This window comes from Camellia sinensis, chromosome 12, assembly GCF_055761805.1.
Source record: "Camellia sinensis isolate YWXY chromosome 12, ASM5576180v1, whole genome shotgun sequence".
Lineage (NCBI taxonomy): Eukaryota > Viridiplantae > Streptophyta > Magnoliopsida > Ericales > Theaceae > Camellia > Camellia sinensis.
The window spans coordinates 122,780,252-122,794,877 of record NC_138972.1 but is presented as its reverse complement, the minus strand read 5'-3'; the positions used below and the strand labels follow the sequence as shown (position 1 = coordinate 122,794,877).

The following is a 14,626-nucleotide window of genomic DNA, read 5'->3' as shown; positions in this document are numbered from 1 at the left end:
AATGGATGAAAAATTGGTGTATATTTAGTTGCATTATTATTTGGATTGATTTGCATTTAATTTTGAAATAATTTAATTTGTTTAACTGATTTACAATTTATCCTTGCATTATCAAGTTTCACATAATTTTTAATCTTTTGTGTTTATTATGTACTATACAGTGATTTTTATTGTATTTTATTAAGATAAAATGAATATGTCAAAAATATATATGCATTAGCCATGCAGATCACGAGCTTAACACTAGTTAATAAATAAAGTAAAGGATAAATTACAAACATACCCCTAAGATTTACTTAAATTATAAATTACTCCCTATAGTTCTATAAATTACATTATGGCCACTAAGGTTTTTAATTTCATAACAAATAGGTCCTTTTATTAATAAATCATTAAGTTAATTAACAGTTTTTAATAATGTTAAAATTTTATTTCAATTACTAATTCAGAAAATTTTATTATTGTATAGATTAACAGTTAGAAATTTAACTTTTTCAATTAATTTTGTTAAATAAAAAATTTTGACAACAAGGTATTTGTAATTTTCCAAACTACAGGGGGCAATTTGTATTTTAAGCAAACCTCAAGAGGTGTATTTGTAATTTACCCTAAAGTAAACAACAAAAATTATTTTGAAAGGGTATAGCCTGCACGGTAAAATTTGTCTATTGTGAGTTTATTTTGATAATTCGAATCGTTCATCTTGTAAGACCCTTTAAGTAAATCATCTATACCAAAAATCACGTTAATCAGATATCAATATCCACACGATAGAATCACATTTAAAAAAAATAAATAAATAAATTGCCAATTCCTGAAATGATGCATGCCATACATTTTTTCATTTTTTTTTTTGTTCCCATCATGTGGCAAACAATATTCGATTAACTTAATTTTTTGTATAAATTATCTACTCAACAAGCCTTGTAAGATAAATAATTCAAATTATTAAGATTGATCCACAATAGGCAAACTACAAGATACATTATAGAGGAAATATCATTTTGCTCTCAAACTATCACGTGCTTTTCAATTTGACTCCCATACTTCGATTTATTTCAATTTAGTACATGAACTTTCAACAAATTGATCAATTTAACCCCTATTATCACATTCCGTCTACAATTGGACGGAATGTGCTGACATGATACCAAGTTCATTTGGAATTTCATCTTACCCCCCAAACTATACCTTAAAAATCATTTTGCTCCCCAAATATAAACAAATTAAATTTAAATATTTAATAAATAATTTTTTATCTCAATAATAAAAAAATTAAATCTTAAATAATAGGGCAAATTACAAACACCCCTTCGAGATTTGGTAAAAATACAGATTCCCCCCTGAGGTTTGAGAAATTACAAATTGCCCCCTGAGGGTCAAATTTTCATAACAAATTAGGAGAAATTAGGGGGAATCTGTATGAAAATAAAAACCTCAGGAGGCAATTTGTTATGAAAATATAAACCTCAGGGGGCGGGATGTAATTTCTCAAACCTCAGGGGGAAATTTGTATTTTCACCAAACCTCGAGGGGGGTGTTTGTAATTTTCCCTAAATAAATATATACTTTGCAAAAAAAAATTAAAAAAATAAAAATTCTCATTTTGAATTATTTTGAGACTATAAAGCATAGATAATTTAACAAACATGTTGTATCCGTACTGGATACTTACAAATAGAATTTAATTATATGATTAGCCTTTTTTTTTTTATATTGTAAACGTAAAAAAAAAAAAAAAAAAAAAAAAAAAAAAAGAAGGGATACTCTAATGTGTCATCACTGCATCGATGGACTCAAGTCCCATGGTAACTAGTTGTCAGCCTGATTTAGCCCAACTTAAAGGAAGGGACTCACCACCTAACTCCAGTGAAATTCAGCCATATGTCACAAACAAGCTTAAAATTCGATCCAAAGATTTCTGCATAGTGTCACTAGAATTACCCAGCATTGGCCATGTCCTCTAGATTAATTTTAACATGAATAATTGGCTTCAAATCTTAAAAGTTAGTTGGAGTGGACCCCATGAAAAGGCCGTGTTGAACCCTAATGGACTTGTGATACAGTGTTGAGTTTTGAAAGAGAATAGTTGTGTTCATTAGTATAATACCAAAAAATTACGATGAACATCATCAATGGAGGAATTTTTGTGTTAGTGAAGAGGCATTTTGTGAGGTGGAAGTGATTGGCTTTTATCATGGTTTGGGATCTAATTAATTACTTTTTTTATATTGATAAATTAAATTATTTCTTTCGAGATTTTAAAAATAAAGAAAAATTTACTCACAAATCTCATACGGGGGAATGTTGACCCATTTAATTCTAAGAGTTTTCTTATGAACCAATTAGTCATTTTTGTTTTGAAAATTTGTATTCATTTGATTTGATATCATTTGAGTTTAAGTAAATCCCTTTTTCTGATTTATTTTTCTAATTTTCCGATACATTTTTGGAATGAGAATGGAAATGTGAGGTATAAAAGATTCTTTTTGAAGGAATTGGTGGCTGAAGTGTTGGTGTTGAACATGAAAATTTACATTTCTGTTAGTGTGGTTTTTCGGTGTTACATTGAAGTGTTATATTAGAGTGTTACATTTGAAAAAATACAATAAGGAGTTTTTATGTGTTACATTTGATAAAAAAAAATACACTAAAGAGTTTTTAAATTATGTGTGTGTATGTGTGTGTTTATTATAATGTGGTTTGATATATGGTATAAGAAATAATGATTTATGAATAAAAAGTTTATTATAATGTGGTTTGATATATAGATGTTTCATTTTAAAACAAAACAGGTATAATTCATAAATTTAAATTTATTTATAAAAATGACATTATCATATTATTTTTGTGAAAAAATTTGCATGAAAAGAGTATCTTAATATAAAAAGTTATTCACATGATACTCGCAACTAATAATGTAACAAAAATTTTTACGAATGAAATAATGTTACTTCACATTTGTTAAGTAGTTAGAACATTTCCAACAGTTCATCTATTTTTCATCAAATTTGAATAAAAGTTCAATTTGATATCAAGTGCTCCAACGGAGATTTTTAAGACTTCATCGAAACACTGATCGACCTGGCGAACAACCGAGCAGATGTCTAGCTGATCGACCGGCCAGTGTAATTTTTTCAAAATTTTTTATCTTGAGATGGTCATCTGAAGGGACATCCGGTGGTAAAATTCTAACAGATATGAACAGTGATTTAATAAAAGGCACATCTATCTTCAATTTAATGGAAGATTTGAGAAATCCTAAATTTTATGAAAATTTTGGTGAAAGGTTGGAACAACAAAAAGTGAGTTTTTTCATCAAATTTAAATTTGATGAACCATTGAAAATGGTCTTAAAGACAAGATATGAACCAACCTAACATATTTTTGTAATTCTTGTTTATTTGCCTCCTTAAAGTTTTACCCATTTCTCATTTTGCCCATTTAAGTTTGATTTTTTTTCACTTTCACCCTTTATTTTTACAATCCTTCCCACTTTGGTCCTTCATGTTTGCAATTCTTCCCACTTTGGCCCTTTAAGTTCGATTTTTCTCACTTTAACCCTTCATATTTGTAATCATTCCCACTTTAGCCCTTCATATTTGTAATCCTTCCCATTTTACTCCCAGACTACCTTTCATCCAAAAAGGTAACAAAATTTATTACATCAGCTCCATATATGATGTAAAAAATTCACTAAAGATGCAAAAAATAAAAAAATTAACTAATTTTTTTAATCTTTCGTGAACTTTTTTTTCAAATGTATTCATAAACATTATTATATTATATATTAATCTAGATTAGATACAACTAAAAAAATAAAAACAAATTTAACTTCTAAAAAAAAATCTCTAAAGACGAAAAAAAAAAATGATAGTAAATTTTTCATTTTAGAACTGACAATACAGGGATTCGAGTCAATAAACTTTTTTCTTTTTTTAGTTAAATTTGTTTAAATTTTTTTAATTGCTTCTACTCTCGATACATCTATAATGTAATAATGTTTATGGATAAATTTAGTTAAATTCATTTTAATTTTTTTAACTGCATCTAATCTAAATGCATCTATAATGTAATAATGTTTATGAATAAATTTGAAAAATAAAGTTTACCAAAGACAAAAAAAAAAAAAAAAAAAAAAAAATCCAATTTTTTATTTTTTATTTTTTACATCTTTAGTGAGTTTTTTACATCACACATGGAGTTGATGTGTTAGTGATGTGACAGATTCTGTTAGTTTTTTGGATGAAAGTTAGTATAGGGATAAAGTAAAAAGGATTACGAATATAAAGAGCCAAAGTAAAATTGATTGCCCACATAAAAAGCCAAAGTGAAAAAAATTAAACTTAAAAGATCAAAGTGAGAAATATTACAAACATGAAGAACCAAAGTAAGAAAAATTAAACTTAAAAAGCCGAAGTGGAAAATGGGTGAAACTTTAAGGGGCAAAATGTAATTTACCCTTTAATTTATGCAGTTGTTCATGTAAGCAAAAACAATCTCTTTCATAAATCAATAAAAATCTGAAAGAGGTAATCTAGGTTCCAATTTAGGCAGCCCTAGCACACAAAAGATGTCTATATTCCACAAAATAGTACTTGCACTAATTGCCAACTTTCTCATAGACTCTATTCTCAAATAGAAAAGAACAATACTGATAATTACATTCAAATTAGCCTTTCAATACTTTTCTTTTGAAGAAACATTAACAGGTGAACATATTTTCTTATTTAATAGATTTCACAGGCAGATACAACTTTCTGAGGCAATCAATGTGTAAGACGTGAATAATACATGTTTTGGCAATAAATATTTATTACGTATCCAGTTGCAAAAAATCAATCAGCACAAGAGAATGCTTTCTCGACCATAAGAGTGAGGAATAGAAACCCGCCAACATAGATGCAGACTGCAACAAGCATAACCACTAACACAGCATGCAAAGAAATGTAAGGGCTCACAAAAAACACAATTGCGATCAAAACACATTGCCAAACCTTGAGCTGTGCAAATGCTCCTTCCTGTACACCCCAAAAGTAACATTTGAGAATTAAATGCAAGTGCATTTGCACAAAGAAATGACCAAGAAAAAGTGAGGGCCAAATATCTTTAATATACTTGAATGAGAAATAAATCAGACGTAAGTATGAAAATCATTAAGATAACTAACATTATAAAGGAGAGTACAACACACAAAAGTCAATTTTCTCCTATTTGTTTAATTGTTCAATTAGGAGAACACTTGTGGAACCCATATTTTTAACTTTCCTAAAGGAATAAGTTCTCCTAATTTCCTTCAATATATGAAATTTACGTCTCAAAAATCTCAATATACCTTGTCTTCAACCATAAAACATACGTTTTCACAATCACATCCACTGATTTATTTATTTTTTTTATAAATAAAAAAATACATAGTTTCATCCCACTTGCCTCTCAATTAGATCCAAGCACGAACACCTCTAAGAAGATAATGTGTCGGATACACGTCCAAATGTGTCATTAATTTTATTATTTTTTTATATTTTTTAGATCTAGACACGCTTTGGACACATGTCCATCACTTATTCATACACTCAACTCAAGGCATGCACTTCTCGTGTCAACACTTACGTGAAAAAGAGTATAAATCAAACTAAAAAAGGCTTAGTAAAACAAACAAAATAAATCACTAACATATCATGCTTAAAGAGCATCCCAAGCAAAGCATTAAGCTGTGTGTTGAATATTCCATCCCCAATTCCCAATGCGGCTGCCATGAGAAGGGGGTATAAAATGCCGAGTACTCCACTAGTTACGCTGCACAATGGCACAGTTAACAAGAATTGATAAAGTCATAGCAGTTTCAAATCAGATATATATATAATTAAAAACTTTAGATTCTAAATAACTTTAATTGGAATCGACAAGAAACCTAACATGTACTTCAATAGAAGCCAAAGCAGTACAATTAACTAAATGAAAGCCCCAGCACAAACTATTAGAGTGATTGACTTGAGACCAGAGGTGAGTCAACCCATAGCCCGCGAACACTAACACATATTCCAGATATAAACTGAGTCTAAAAAACTTAATGAATCAAACAAATGACAAATTATAAAACAAAGATGGTTTTCCTGGGTTGTTAACTTTTAGCGAACTTGAGGTGTAATAGTATTTACATCCTATGCCACATTATTATTGAATAATTTCCTATAAAACATGAGGCTAGAGATCATAGCAGAGATTGTGAGTAATAACTTGAATGCACATACCGTGGGAAAAACAAGATTATGGAACAGAACACAGGATATGATTATCCATCCATATTATCCATGTGAAGTACCACCAGGGCAATAAATGAAATTTTGTATATTGTTGCAAACACACAACACAACTCATAGAGAATAAATATGGAAAAGGATATATATTATTTGTTATTCTTGTTGCTTACAAAAGGAAAGGGTAAATGAAATTTAAAGTTGTTCACTCAATTCATTTTTATTTCTCCAACTCAACAAGAAAGAGACGAAGAACATGCCTTGTCAAAATTGATGTACGTAAAACAGAAACAGACTCACCAAGTGAGCTAATTCATGTAAACCATTCCATAAAGCTACTCATTTCTGCAGTGCCATACTTACAATTGCATCAAAAGCCCCATACGCTGCCATAGCACCACCTACACCAGACTCACCAAGTGCAGGTTCCGCAATGTACTTGGTGCATTCAGCCCTAAAATTGTAAATGCGTTCCATGCTTAATTGAAGAAAATGTTACAATGTATATAGTGCACAAATTGAATGGTCAAAGGACAATAAAAAAGTAAAATGTCATAAGTTCATCAACAATTACCATACAAATGCTTGTTGTAAGCCTGAATATGCAATAAGGGGGATGATTAATAGCATTCGTAAGTCAAACAATGGAAGAGCAGAAACTGACAGAAGAATCTGGTAAAGTCTCCTCTCCTTTAGCATCCCTCTTTTGTAAGAAGCACGAGTATGGTACCTAAGGTCATACTACAAACAAACACAATATATAGTAAAGTTGTGCCACTGCCACTGGTAGTTCCCCCCTGCAGTGATATGAAAGAAAGAATAACAAATTAAAGATGCGAGTGTTTTAAAAGAACTAAAAAATCATAGATTCTGACACTGAGGTTTCCACAACCAAATGAAAGATAGTGGTATATTGCTGTCAAGGATGGCACTACATAGGATTAAAGGTGTGCCATTGAATATCCTTATTTTTTTTTTTTAATACAAGTAATTTATGTGTACTTTAATATTTTATTTGCTATCTTAAAAATATATATATTGAACAACCCAAGAAACACATACACTTCTTGACACAACTAAGAAGGTGCGTATCCATGTTTGATGCATGTCCGGCACTAGCACTCATTGGACACTTTTTGACGTGTTGGATACTGTATCAACTTTTTTTTTTTTAGACCTTGATACCCTTCAGATACTTGGGTAGAGGTGTGAAGGATTCGCAGAATGGAACGGTCAAGTTTGTCAACTTGACAAAATTTTCTAACAAAGGAATGCCAAAAATGGGAGCCAACCATGTCGAAAACTCTATAGCTCTACTTGTCAACATGGCTATACAATTGTTTCCCACGGTTAGACAACTACTCCAATGGGCTATGCCACTCAAACCAACTAAGGGAAGTCATTCCTCTTGAAACTCTCTTCATTGATTGATTTCGAGACTATCGAAAAAGGTTTGGGACCCTTGATTTTATCCCTTTTTTAAAATTTTTAAAAAAAAAACTATCATTAAAACGTCCACCAAAGAAATTAATAAAGAAACAAAAGAAAAAGGGAAAGCCTCCCTTAGCCAAAGAGGGGGAAAAAAATGAAATAAAAATCATTCACTTCATAATAAATAGGACTCCCCTCATCTTTCTGCCATCTTTATTTTTCAGTGCTAACTTATAGCTAAAATTGCATTAGAGATGCAAAAGAGAAATTTAACATTAAATAATTTTTTTCGTACAATGAAGGCCAGAGTTTCTCGAGTGTAATGCAAGTATTAATAACTAAATCTATGATAATGAATTGGTACTGGTAATACAACAAACAACATAGAAAAATATAGGACATGGAAATCAGCTTGGAATCACAAGCATGCACATACCGTTCCATCTTTCAATAGAAAAAGAGACATGAGGTTTCCAACGAACAGCAAAATTCAATAAAAAAATGAAGATTATTCCAGATGAACAACATCCATACAAAACAAATTGAATATATTATTATTAGAACCAAAGATCATTAAAATTGTCATCAAAAACTAAAATGCAGCACCTGGTGATCTGCAAACATTCCCCAAAATTCTCCATTGAAGTTACCAATCACGTTTCCTTCTTCTAAGTTTAAATCATGTGCATGACTGCATGCTGTAGAAGTAAGATATGTACCCTGATGGACTATAATATCGTTAGGGAAAAAGTAATGTACTTATTACATCATCAAACACAACAAAGTGACGAACCAAATCTAAAAGATAGACTTGTACCTCCGCAACCCATATTATTGAAGCAGAAAATCCCAGGTACAAGGAAGCTGGAACCATCGTGTACCTACCACAAGAACATTCATTTTTAAGTAAATACAACTTCATCAATTTGATGAACATAATAGGGCTCTGTCAAATATGCGTCCACATCATTATTTAGTACAACACTGACAAGCATAAGAATGTTTTCTCGAGTCAGAGAGCAACCACTTTCTGCAAATAGGGGAAAGACAAGGTCTACACATAGTCTTAACCTCCCAAGTCCCAAACCACATGGACTTTTAGTCTCATGAAATTCACTCAAACGTTTTGGGAGCAGCTCTGCTCAAGACTTTTCATAAAATGAAACACGATTAGTAAGTGTATCGATCGATGTCCGATCAAGCTAAATTTTTATAAATATATTCTTCTCTTTGAACTACGAGATGAATGGTTCAAATCACAAAACTATGGAGCCTACAAAATAGAGTCCTGAGGGAGTATGGAGAAGATGTAGTCTTGAGGGGAGCATACACCCCAACAATTTTGGCTATTTTCATCACCTATCAGTGCAAAGGCACAGTCACAGAAAACTTAAAAATAATAGGTGTCACAAAAAAAAAAAAAAAAAAAAAAAAAAAAAAGGGCATAGGCAATGGGCGGTGCCCAATTTAAACAATTGTCATTCCTACAGATTTCTGTCTGATCAAAAACATTTCATAATTTCTAAAATTCTACTCGGGTTTTCTTTCACAATTATTTCCTCCCAACGAGCTTTCGATTTTATTCCAAGTATCTAATCAAACAACTGCCTCCTTAGTCAAATGTCTTTCGAGGGAATTTCGAATTTTATTCAAAATTGAAGATTTGATCACCACTTCCTTATCTACCATTTTTCATAAAAGTCGAAATGCCCCCTAAAGTCAATGACTTAAATATACTTATTCGATCATCCACCTTCCATAATCTCCGAGGCTGTACATAAGTTGCAAAGTTCCTATTTTTTTAAAAGTTATTCTTTAATAACATGTTTTCTTGGGGATTTAAATTTTAAAAAGGCAATCATTCTTTTCTTTTCTCATCTTCTTTGATCGTTAAGGTAAGAACCCAAATTCAAAATCAAATTCTTTAAAATAGGGAAACCACCCGCCTAATTTACTACCGATTACTCAAATCATGATCAAAATACGAATCACTGTCTAAATTGAACCCCCAAATCTTTGTAACTGCATCATTGCTCCCAAATAACTCGGATTGCCATAGAATCAAATCACTGCCACGTCAGACTCCCCAGCCTTTGGGAATGAAATCACGGTCTTTCTCGTTGTTAGATCGCTGGAATAAATCAAATCATTTCCAAAATATCACATAAGCACATAATTTGCATTCATGCCTATTTGGAGGGTAGGGTTGCCCTGTCCTAATTTAGAAGTCAGACCTGGGATTCACTAAATCATTCAAAGAGGCAATAATAAAATCCTAGAAAGGAGGATATCCAGCCCTAGTTTGGAGGCTGCTAATGCTCTCTCCATGCAAAAGAACGTAAGTTTGGCAACAAAAGCGTACATCAGTTATTACTATCAATATACCACTCCTTCCACAACGGAATGATCAAACAGTACTATTAGCATAGTCTCATGCTTGCCTTATTGACATAACATAACCCACGAATAGTGTCCAGAATACTATGCAACAAACCCAAGGATAGATGAATGGAACCAGTCAATTTTGTTTAACACTTACCATTGGATCTCGAAGTCATCGTCATCACCCATTGGGTGATAGTTGCCCGACCAAGCAAATTCTGAGGAATTTAAAGGATTCCTACCAGAGTGATCAATCTAACAATTGTCTTTCCATTACTTATTGTTTCCCGAAATGTGCCCCAATTTATTTTCAAAAGTGCGTCATCAAATTTCAACTTCTATTTTTTTCAAAATCGTCTTTCAAAATAAAGTGCCGTTTTTTTTTCTTTAAAATTTCAATGATTCCCTTTCCTCTTTTTTTTCGAATGTTTTGAGGAGTTCAGATTTTATTCCAAGGAATCAACCAAACGATCGCCCATTAGGCAAATATCTTGTACGGGAACCAAAATTTTATTCGAAATGAGAGACTCGGTCATTACATCCTTGTCTAACATTTCTCAATAAAATTAAGGTTCCCTCATAGTCAGCGGCCCAAAGGTTTATACCTGATGAAAAGAACTTTCCATAATTTCGAAACTCTATTCAAATTTTATTTTCAAAAAATTTCCAAAGAATTTTAGATCTTATTCCAAGAAATCAATCAAACAGTCACCTTATAGTCAAACGTCTTCTAAGGAAATTCAAAATTTCACTTCAAAGTGAAAGACTCGGTCATCACCTCCTCATCAACACTTTTCCATAAAATCAAATTCCCTCTAAAGTCAAAAACCTAAAGATTTCTGTCTGATAAAAAACTTTACATAATTTCTAAAATTCTACTCGGGGTTTTCTTTCACAATTCTTTCCTCCCAAGGAGCCCTCGATCTTATTCCAAGTATCTAATCAAACAATTGTCTCCTTAGTCAAATGCCTTAACAGGGGATTTCGAATTTTATTCAAAATTCAAGATTTGGTCACCATTTCCTTATCTACAATTTTTCATAAAAGTCGAAATTCACCCTAAAGTAAATGACTTAAAAATCCCTATTCGATCAAACACCTTCGATAATCTCCAAGCCTATACTTAACTTGGAAAGTTCTTTTTTTTTTAGAAGTTATTCTTTAATAACATGTTTTCTTGGGGATTTAAATTTTAAAAAGGCAATCATTCTTTTTTTTTTCCTCTTCTTCTTTGATCCCTAAGGTAAGAACCCAAATTCAAACTGAAATTCTTTAAAAATAGGAAACCACCCCCCTAATTTACTACTGATTACTCAAATCATGATCAAAATATGAATCACTGCCTAAATTGAACCCCCAAATCTTTGTAACTGTATCATTGCTCCCAAATAACACGGATGGCCATAGAATCAAATCACTGCCACGTCAGACTCCCCAGACTTTGGGAATAAAATCACTGTCTTTCTCGTTATTAGATCGCTGGAATAAATCAAATCATTTCCAAAACATCACATAAGCACATAATTTGCATTCATGCCTATTTGGGGGGTAGGGTTGCCCTGTCCAAATTTAGAAGTCAGACCTAGGATTCACTGAATCATTCAAAGTGGAAATAATACAATCCTGGAAAGAAGGGTATCCTGCCTAGTTTGGAAGCTGCTAATGCTCTCTCCATGTAAAAGAAGGTAAGTTTGGTCACAAAAGGGCACATCAGTTGTTATTATCAATATACCACACCATCCACAAGGGAACGATCAAACAGTACTAGAAGCATAGGCGCATGCTTGCCTTATTGACATAACATAACCCACGAATAGTGTCCGGGATACTATGCAACAAACCCGAGGATAGGTGAATGGAACCAGTCAATTTTGTTTAACACTTACCATTGGATCTCAAAGTCATCGTCATCACCCATTGGGTGATAGTTGCCTGACCAAGGGAATTCTGAGGAATTTAAAGGATTCTTGCCAGAGTGATCAATCTAAACAATTGTCTTTCCGTTACTTATTGTTTCCCGAAATGTGCCCCAATTTATTTTCAAAAGTACGTGATCAAATTTCAACTTCTCTTTTTTTCAAAAATCTTTTTTCAAAATAAAGTGCCGTTTCTTTTTATTTTATTTAATATTTCAATGCTTCCCTTTCCTCTTTTTTTTGGAAAATTTTAAGGAGTTCGGATTTCATTCAAAGAAATCAAACAAACGATCACCCTTTAGCCAAGTATCTTGTACAGGAACCAAAATTTTATTCGCAATAAGAGACTCGGTCATTACTTCCTTGTCTAACATTTCACCATAAAATTAAGGTTCCCTCAAAGTCAGCAGCCCAAAGGTTTTTACCTGATGAAAAGAACTTTCCACAATTTCGGAACTCTATTCAAATTTTATTTTCAAAAAATTCCAACGGATTTTAGATCTTATTCCAAGAAATCAATCAAACAGTCACCTTATAGTCAAATGTCTTCTAAGGAAATTCAAAATTTCACTTCAAAGTGAAAGACTCGGTCATCACCTCCTCATCAACACTTTTCCATAAAATCAAATTCCTTCTAAAGTCAAAAACCTAAGGATTTTTGCCAGATCAAAAACTTTCCATAATTTCTAAAATTCTACTCGGGTTTTCTTTCACAATTCTTTCCTCCCAAGGAGCTCTCGATCTTATTCCAAGTATCTAATCAAACAATTGCCTCCTTAGTCAAATGTCTTTCTAAGGGATTTCGAATTTTATTCAAAATTGAAGATTTGGTCACCACTTCCTTATCTACCATTTTTGATAAAAGTCGAAATTCCCCTTAAAGTCAATGACTTAAAGATTCTTATTCGATCAAACACCTTCCATAATCTCCGAGGCTCTATTTAAATTTTAAAAAGGCAATCATTCTTTTCTTTTTCCTCTTCTTCTTTAATCACTAAGGTAAGAACCCAAATTCAAACTCAAAATCTTTAAGATTGGGAAACCACCGCCCTAATTTACTACTGATTACTCAAATCATGATCAAAATATGAATCACTGCCTAAATTGAACCCCCAAATCTTTGTAACAGCATCATTGCCCTCAAATAACTCAGATTGCCTCAGAATCAAATCACTGCCACGTCAGACTCCCCACACTTTGGGAATGAAATCACTGTCTTTCTCGTTGTTAGATCGCTGGAATCAAATCAAATCGTTTCCAAAATATCACCTAACCACATAATTTGCATTCAGGCATATTTGGGGGGTAGGGTTGCCCTGTCCTAATTTAGAAGTCAGACCTAGGATTCACTAAATCATTCAAAGAGGCAATAATACAATCCTTGAAAGAAGGGTATCCTGCCCTAGTTTGGAAGCTGCTAATGCTCTCTCCATGCAAAAGGAGGTAAGTTTGGTCACAAAAGGACACATCAATTGTTACTATCAACATACCACTCCTTCCACAAGGGAATGATCAAACAGTACTAGAAGCATAGCCACATGCTTGCCTTATTGACATAACATCACCCACGAATACTGTCCGGGATACTATGCAACAAGCCCGAGGATAGGTGAATGGAACCAGTCAATTTTTTTTAACATTTACCATTGGATCTCGAAATCATCGTCATCACCCATTGGGTGATAGTTGCCCGACCAAGGGAATTCTAAGGAATTTAAAGGATTCTTACCAGAGTGATCAATCTAAACAATGATCTTTCCATTACTTATTGTTTCCCAAAATGTGCCCCAATTTATTTGCAAAAGTGCGTAATCAAATTTAACATTCAATTTTTTTCAAAATAGTATTTCAAAATAAAGTGCCGTTTTTTTTTTTCTTTAAAATTTCAATGTTTCCCTTTCCTCTTTTTTTCGAATGTTTTGAGGAGTTCGGATTTTATTCCAAGGAATCAACCAAACGATCACCCATTAGGCAAATATCTTGTACGGGAACCAAAAATTTATTCGAAATGAGAGACTCGGTCATTACTTCCTTGTCTAACATTTCTCCATAAAATTAAGGTTCCCTCAAAGTCAGCGGCCCAAAGGTTTTTACCTGATGAAAAGAACTTTCAATAATTTCGAAACTCTATTCAAATTTTATTTTCAAAAAATTTCCAAAGAATTTTAGATTTTATTCGAAGAAATCAATCCAACAGTCACCTTATATTCAAATGTCTTCTAAGGAAATTCAAAATTTCACTTCAAAGTGAAAGACTCGGTCATCACCTCCTCATCAACACTTTTCCATAAAATCAAATTCCCTCTAAAGATAAAAACCTAAGGATTTCTGTCTGATCAAAAACTTTCCGTAATTTCTAAAATTCTACTCGGGTTTTCTTTCACAATTCTTTCCTTCCAAGGAGCTCTCGATCTTATTCCAAGCATCTAATCAAACAATTGTCTCCTTAGTCAAATGTTTTTCTAGGGGATTTCGTATTTTATTCAAAATTGAAGATTTGATCACCACTTCCTTATCTACCATTTTTCGTAAAAGTCGAAATTCCCCCTAAAGTCAATGACTTAAAGATTCTTATTCGATCAAACACCTTCCATGATCTCCGAGGCTCTACTTAAGTTGGAAAGTTCCTTTTTTTTT

General features: G+C 32.3%; 1 protein-coding gene and 1 pseudogene across 2 annotated transcripts in view; both read right to left on the bottom strand.

The window, feature by feature from the left end:
* Positions 1-4,705: 4,705 nt before the first annotated feature.
* LOC145804757 (mannosyl-oligosaccharide glucosidase GCS1-like) overlaps positions 4,706-14,626 on the bottom strand; it is a 43,759-nt pseudogene continuing 33,838 nt past the window's right edge. The window contains exons 9-13 of the transcript XR_014347132.1: positions 8,509-8,572; positions 8,298-8,411; positions 6,835-7,057; positions 6,624-6,714; positions 4,706-5,799 (exon numbers count right to left, since the gene is read on the bottom strand). The product of XR_014347132.1 is annotated as a mannosyl-oligosaccharide glucosidase GCS1-like (transcript). The remainder of the gene's footprint in view (positions 5,800-6,623; positions 6,715-6,834; positions 7,058-8,297; positions 8,412-8,508; positions 8,573-14,626) is intronic.
* Positions 4,839-11,991, bottom strand: LOC145789368 (UNC93-like protein 3). Its single transcript, XM_082897219.1, has 7 exons — positions 11,960-11,991; positions 10,231-10,311; positions 8,509-8,572; positions 8,298-8,411; positions 6,835-7,001; positions 6,624-6,714; positions 4,839-5,021 (listed from the first exon to the last, which is right to left on the bottom strand). The coding sequence occupies exons 1-7, from the start codon at positions 11,989-11,991 to the stop codon at positions 4,839-4,841; spliced, it is 732 nt and encodes a 243-aa protein (XP_082753345.1).

Bases quoted from the DNA above. Each gene is read 5' to 3' on its own strand.
- LOC145789368 (XM_082897219.1), bottom strand. From the start codon at position 11,991: ATGGGTGATGACGATGACTTTGAGATCCAATG. The intron at 6,715-6,834 runs GTAATTGTTGAT...TTACAATTTTAG, and splicing joins TTACAACAAGCATTTGTATG to GGCTGAATGCACCAAGTACA. The intron at 5,022-6,623 runs GTAAGTATGGCA...TGGGGTGTACAG, and splicing joins ATGGGGCTTTTGATGCAATT to GAAGGAGCATTTGCACAGCT.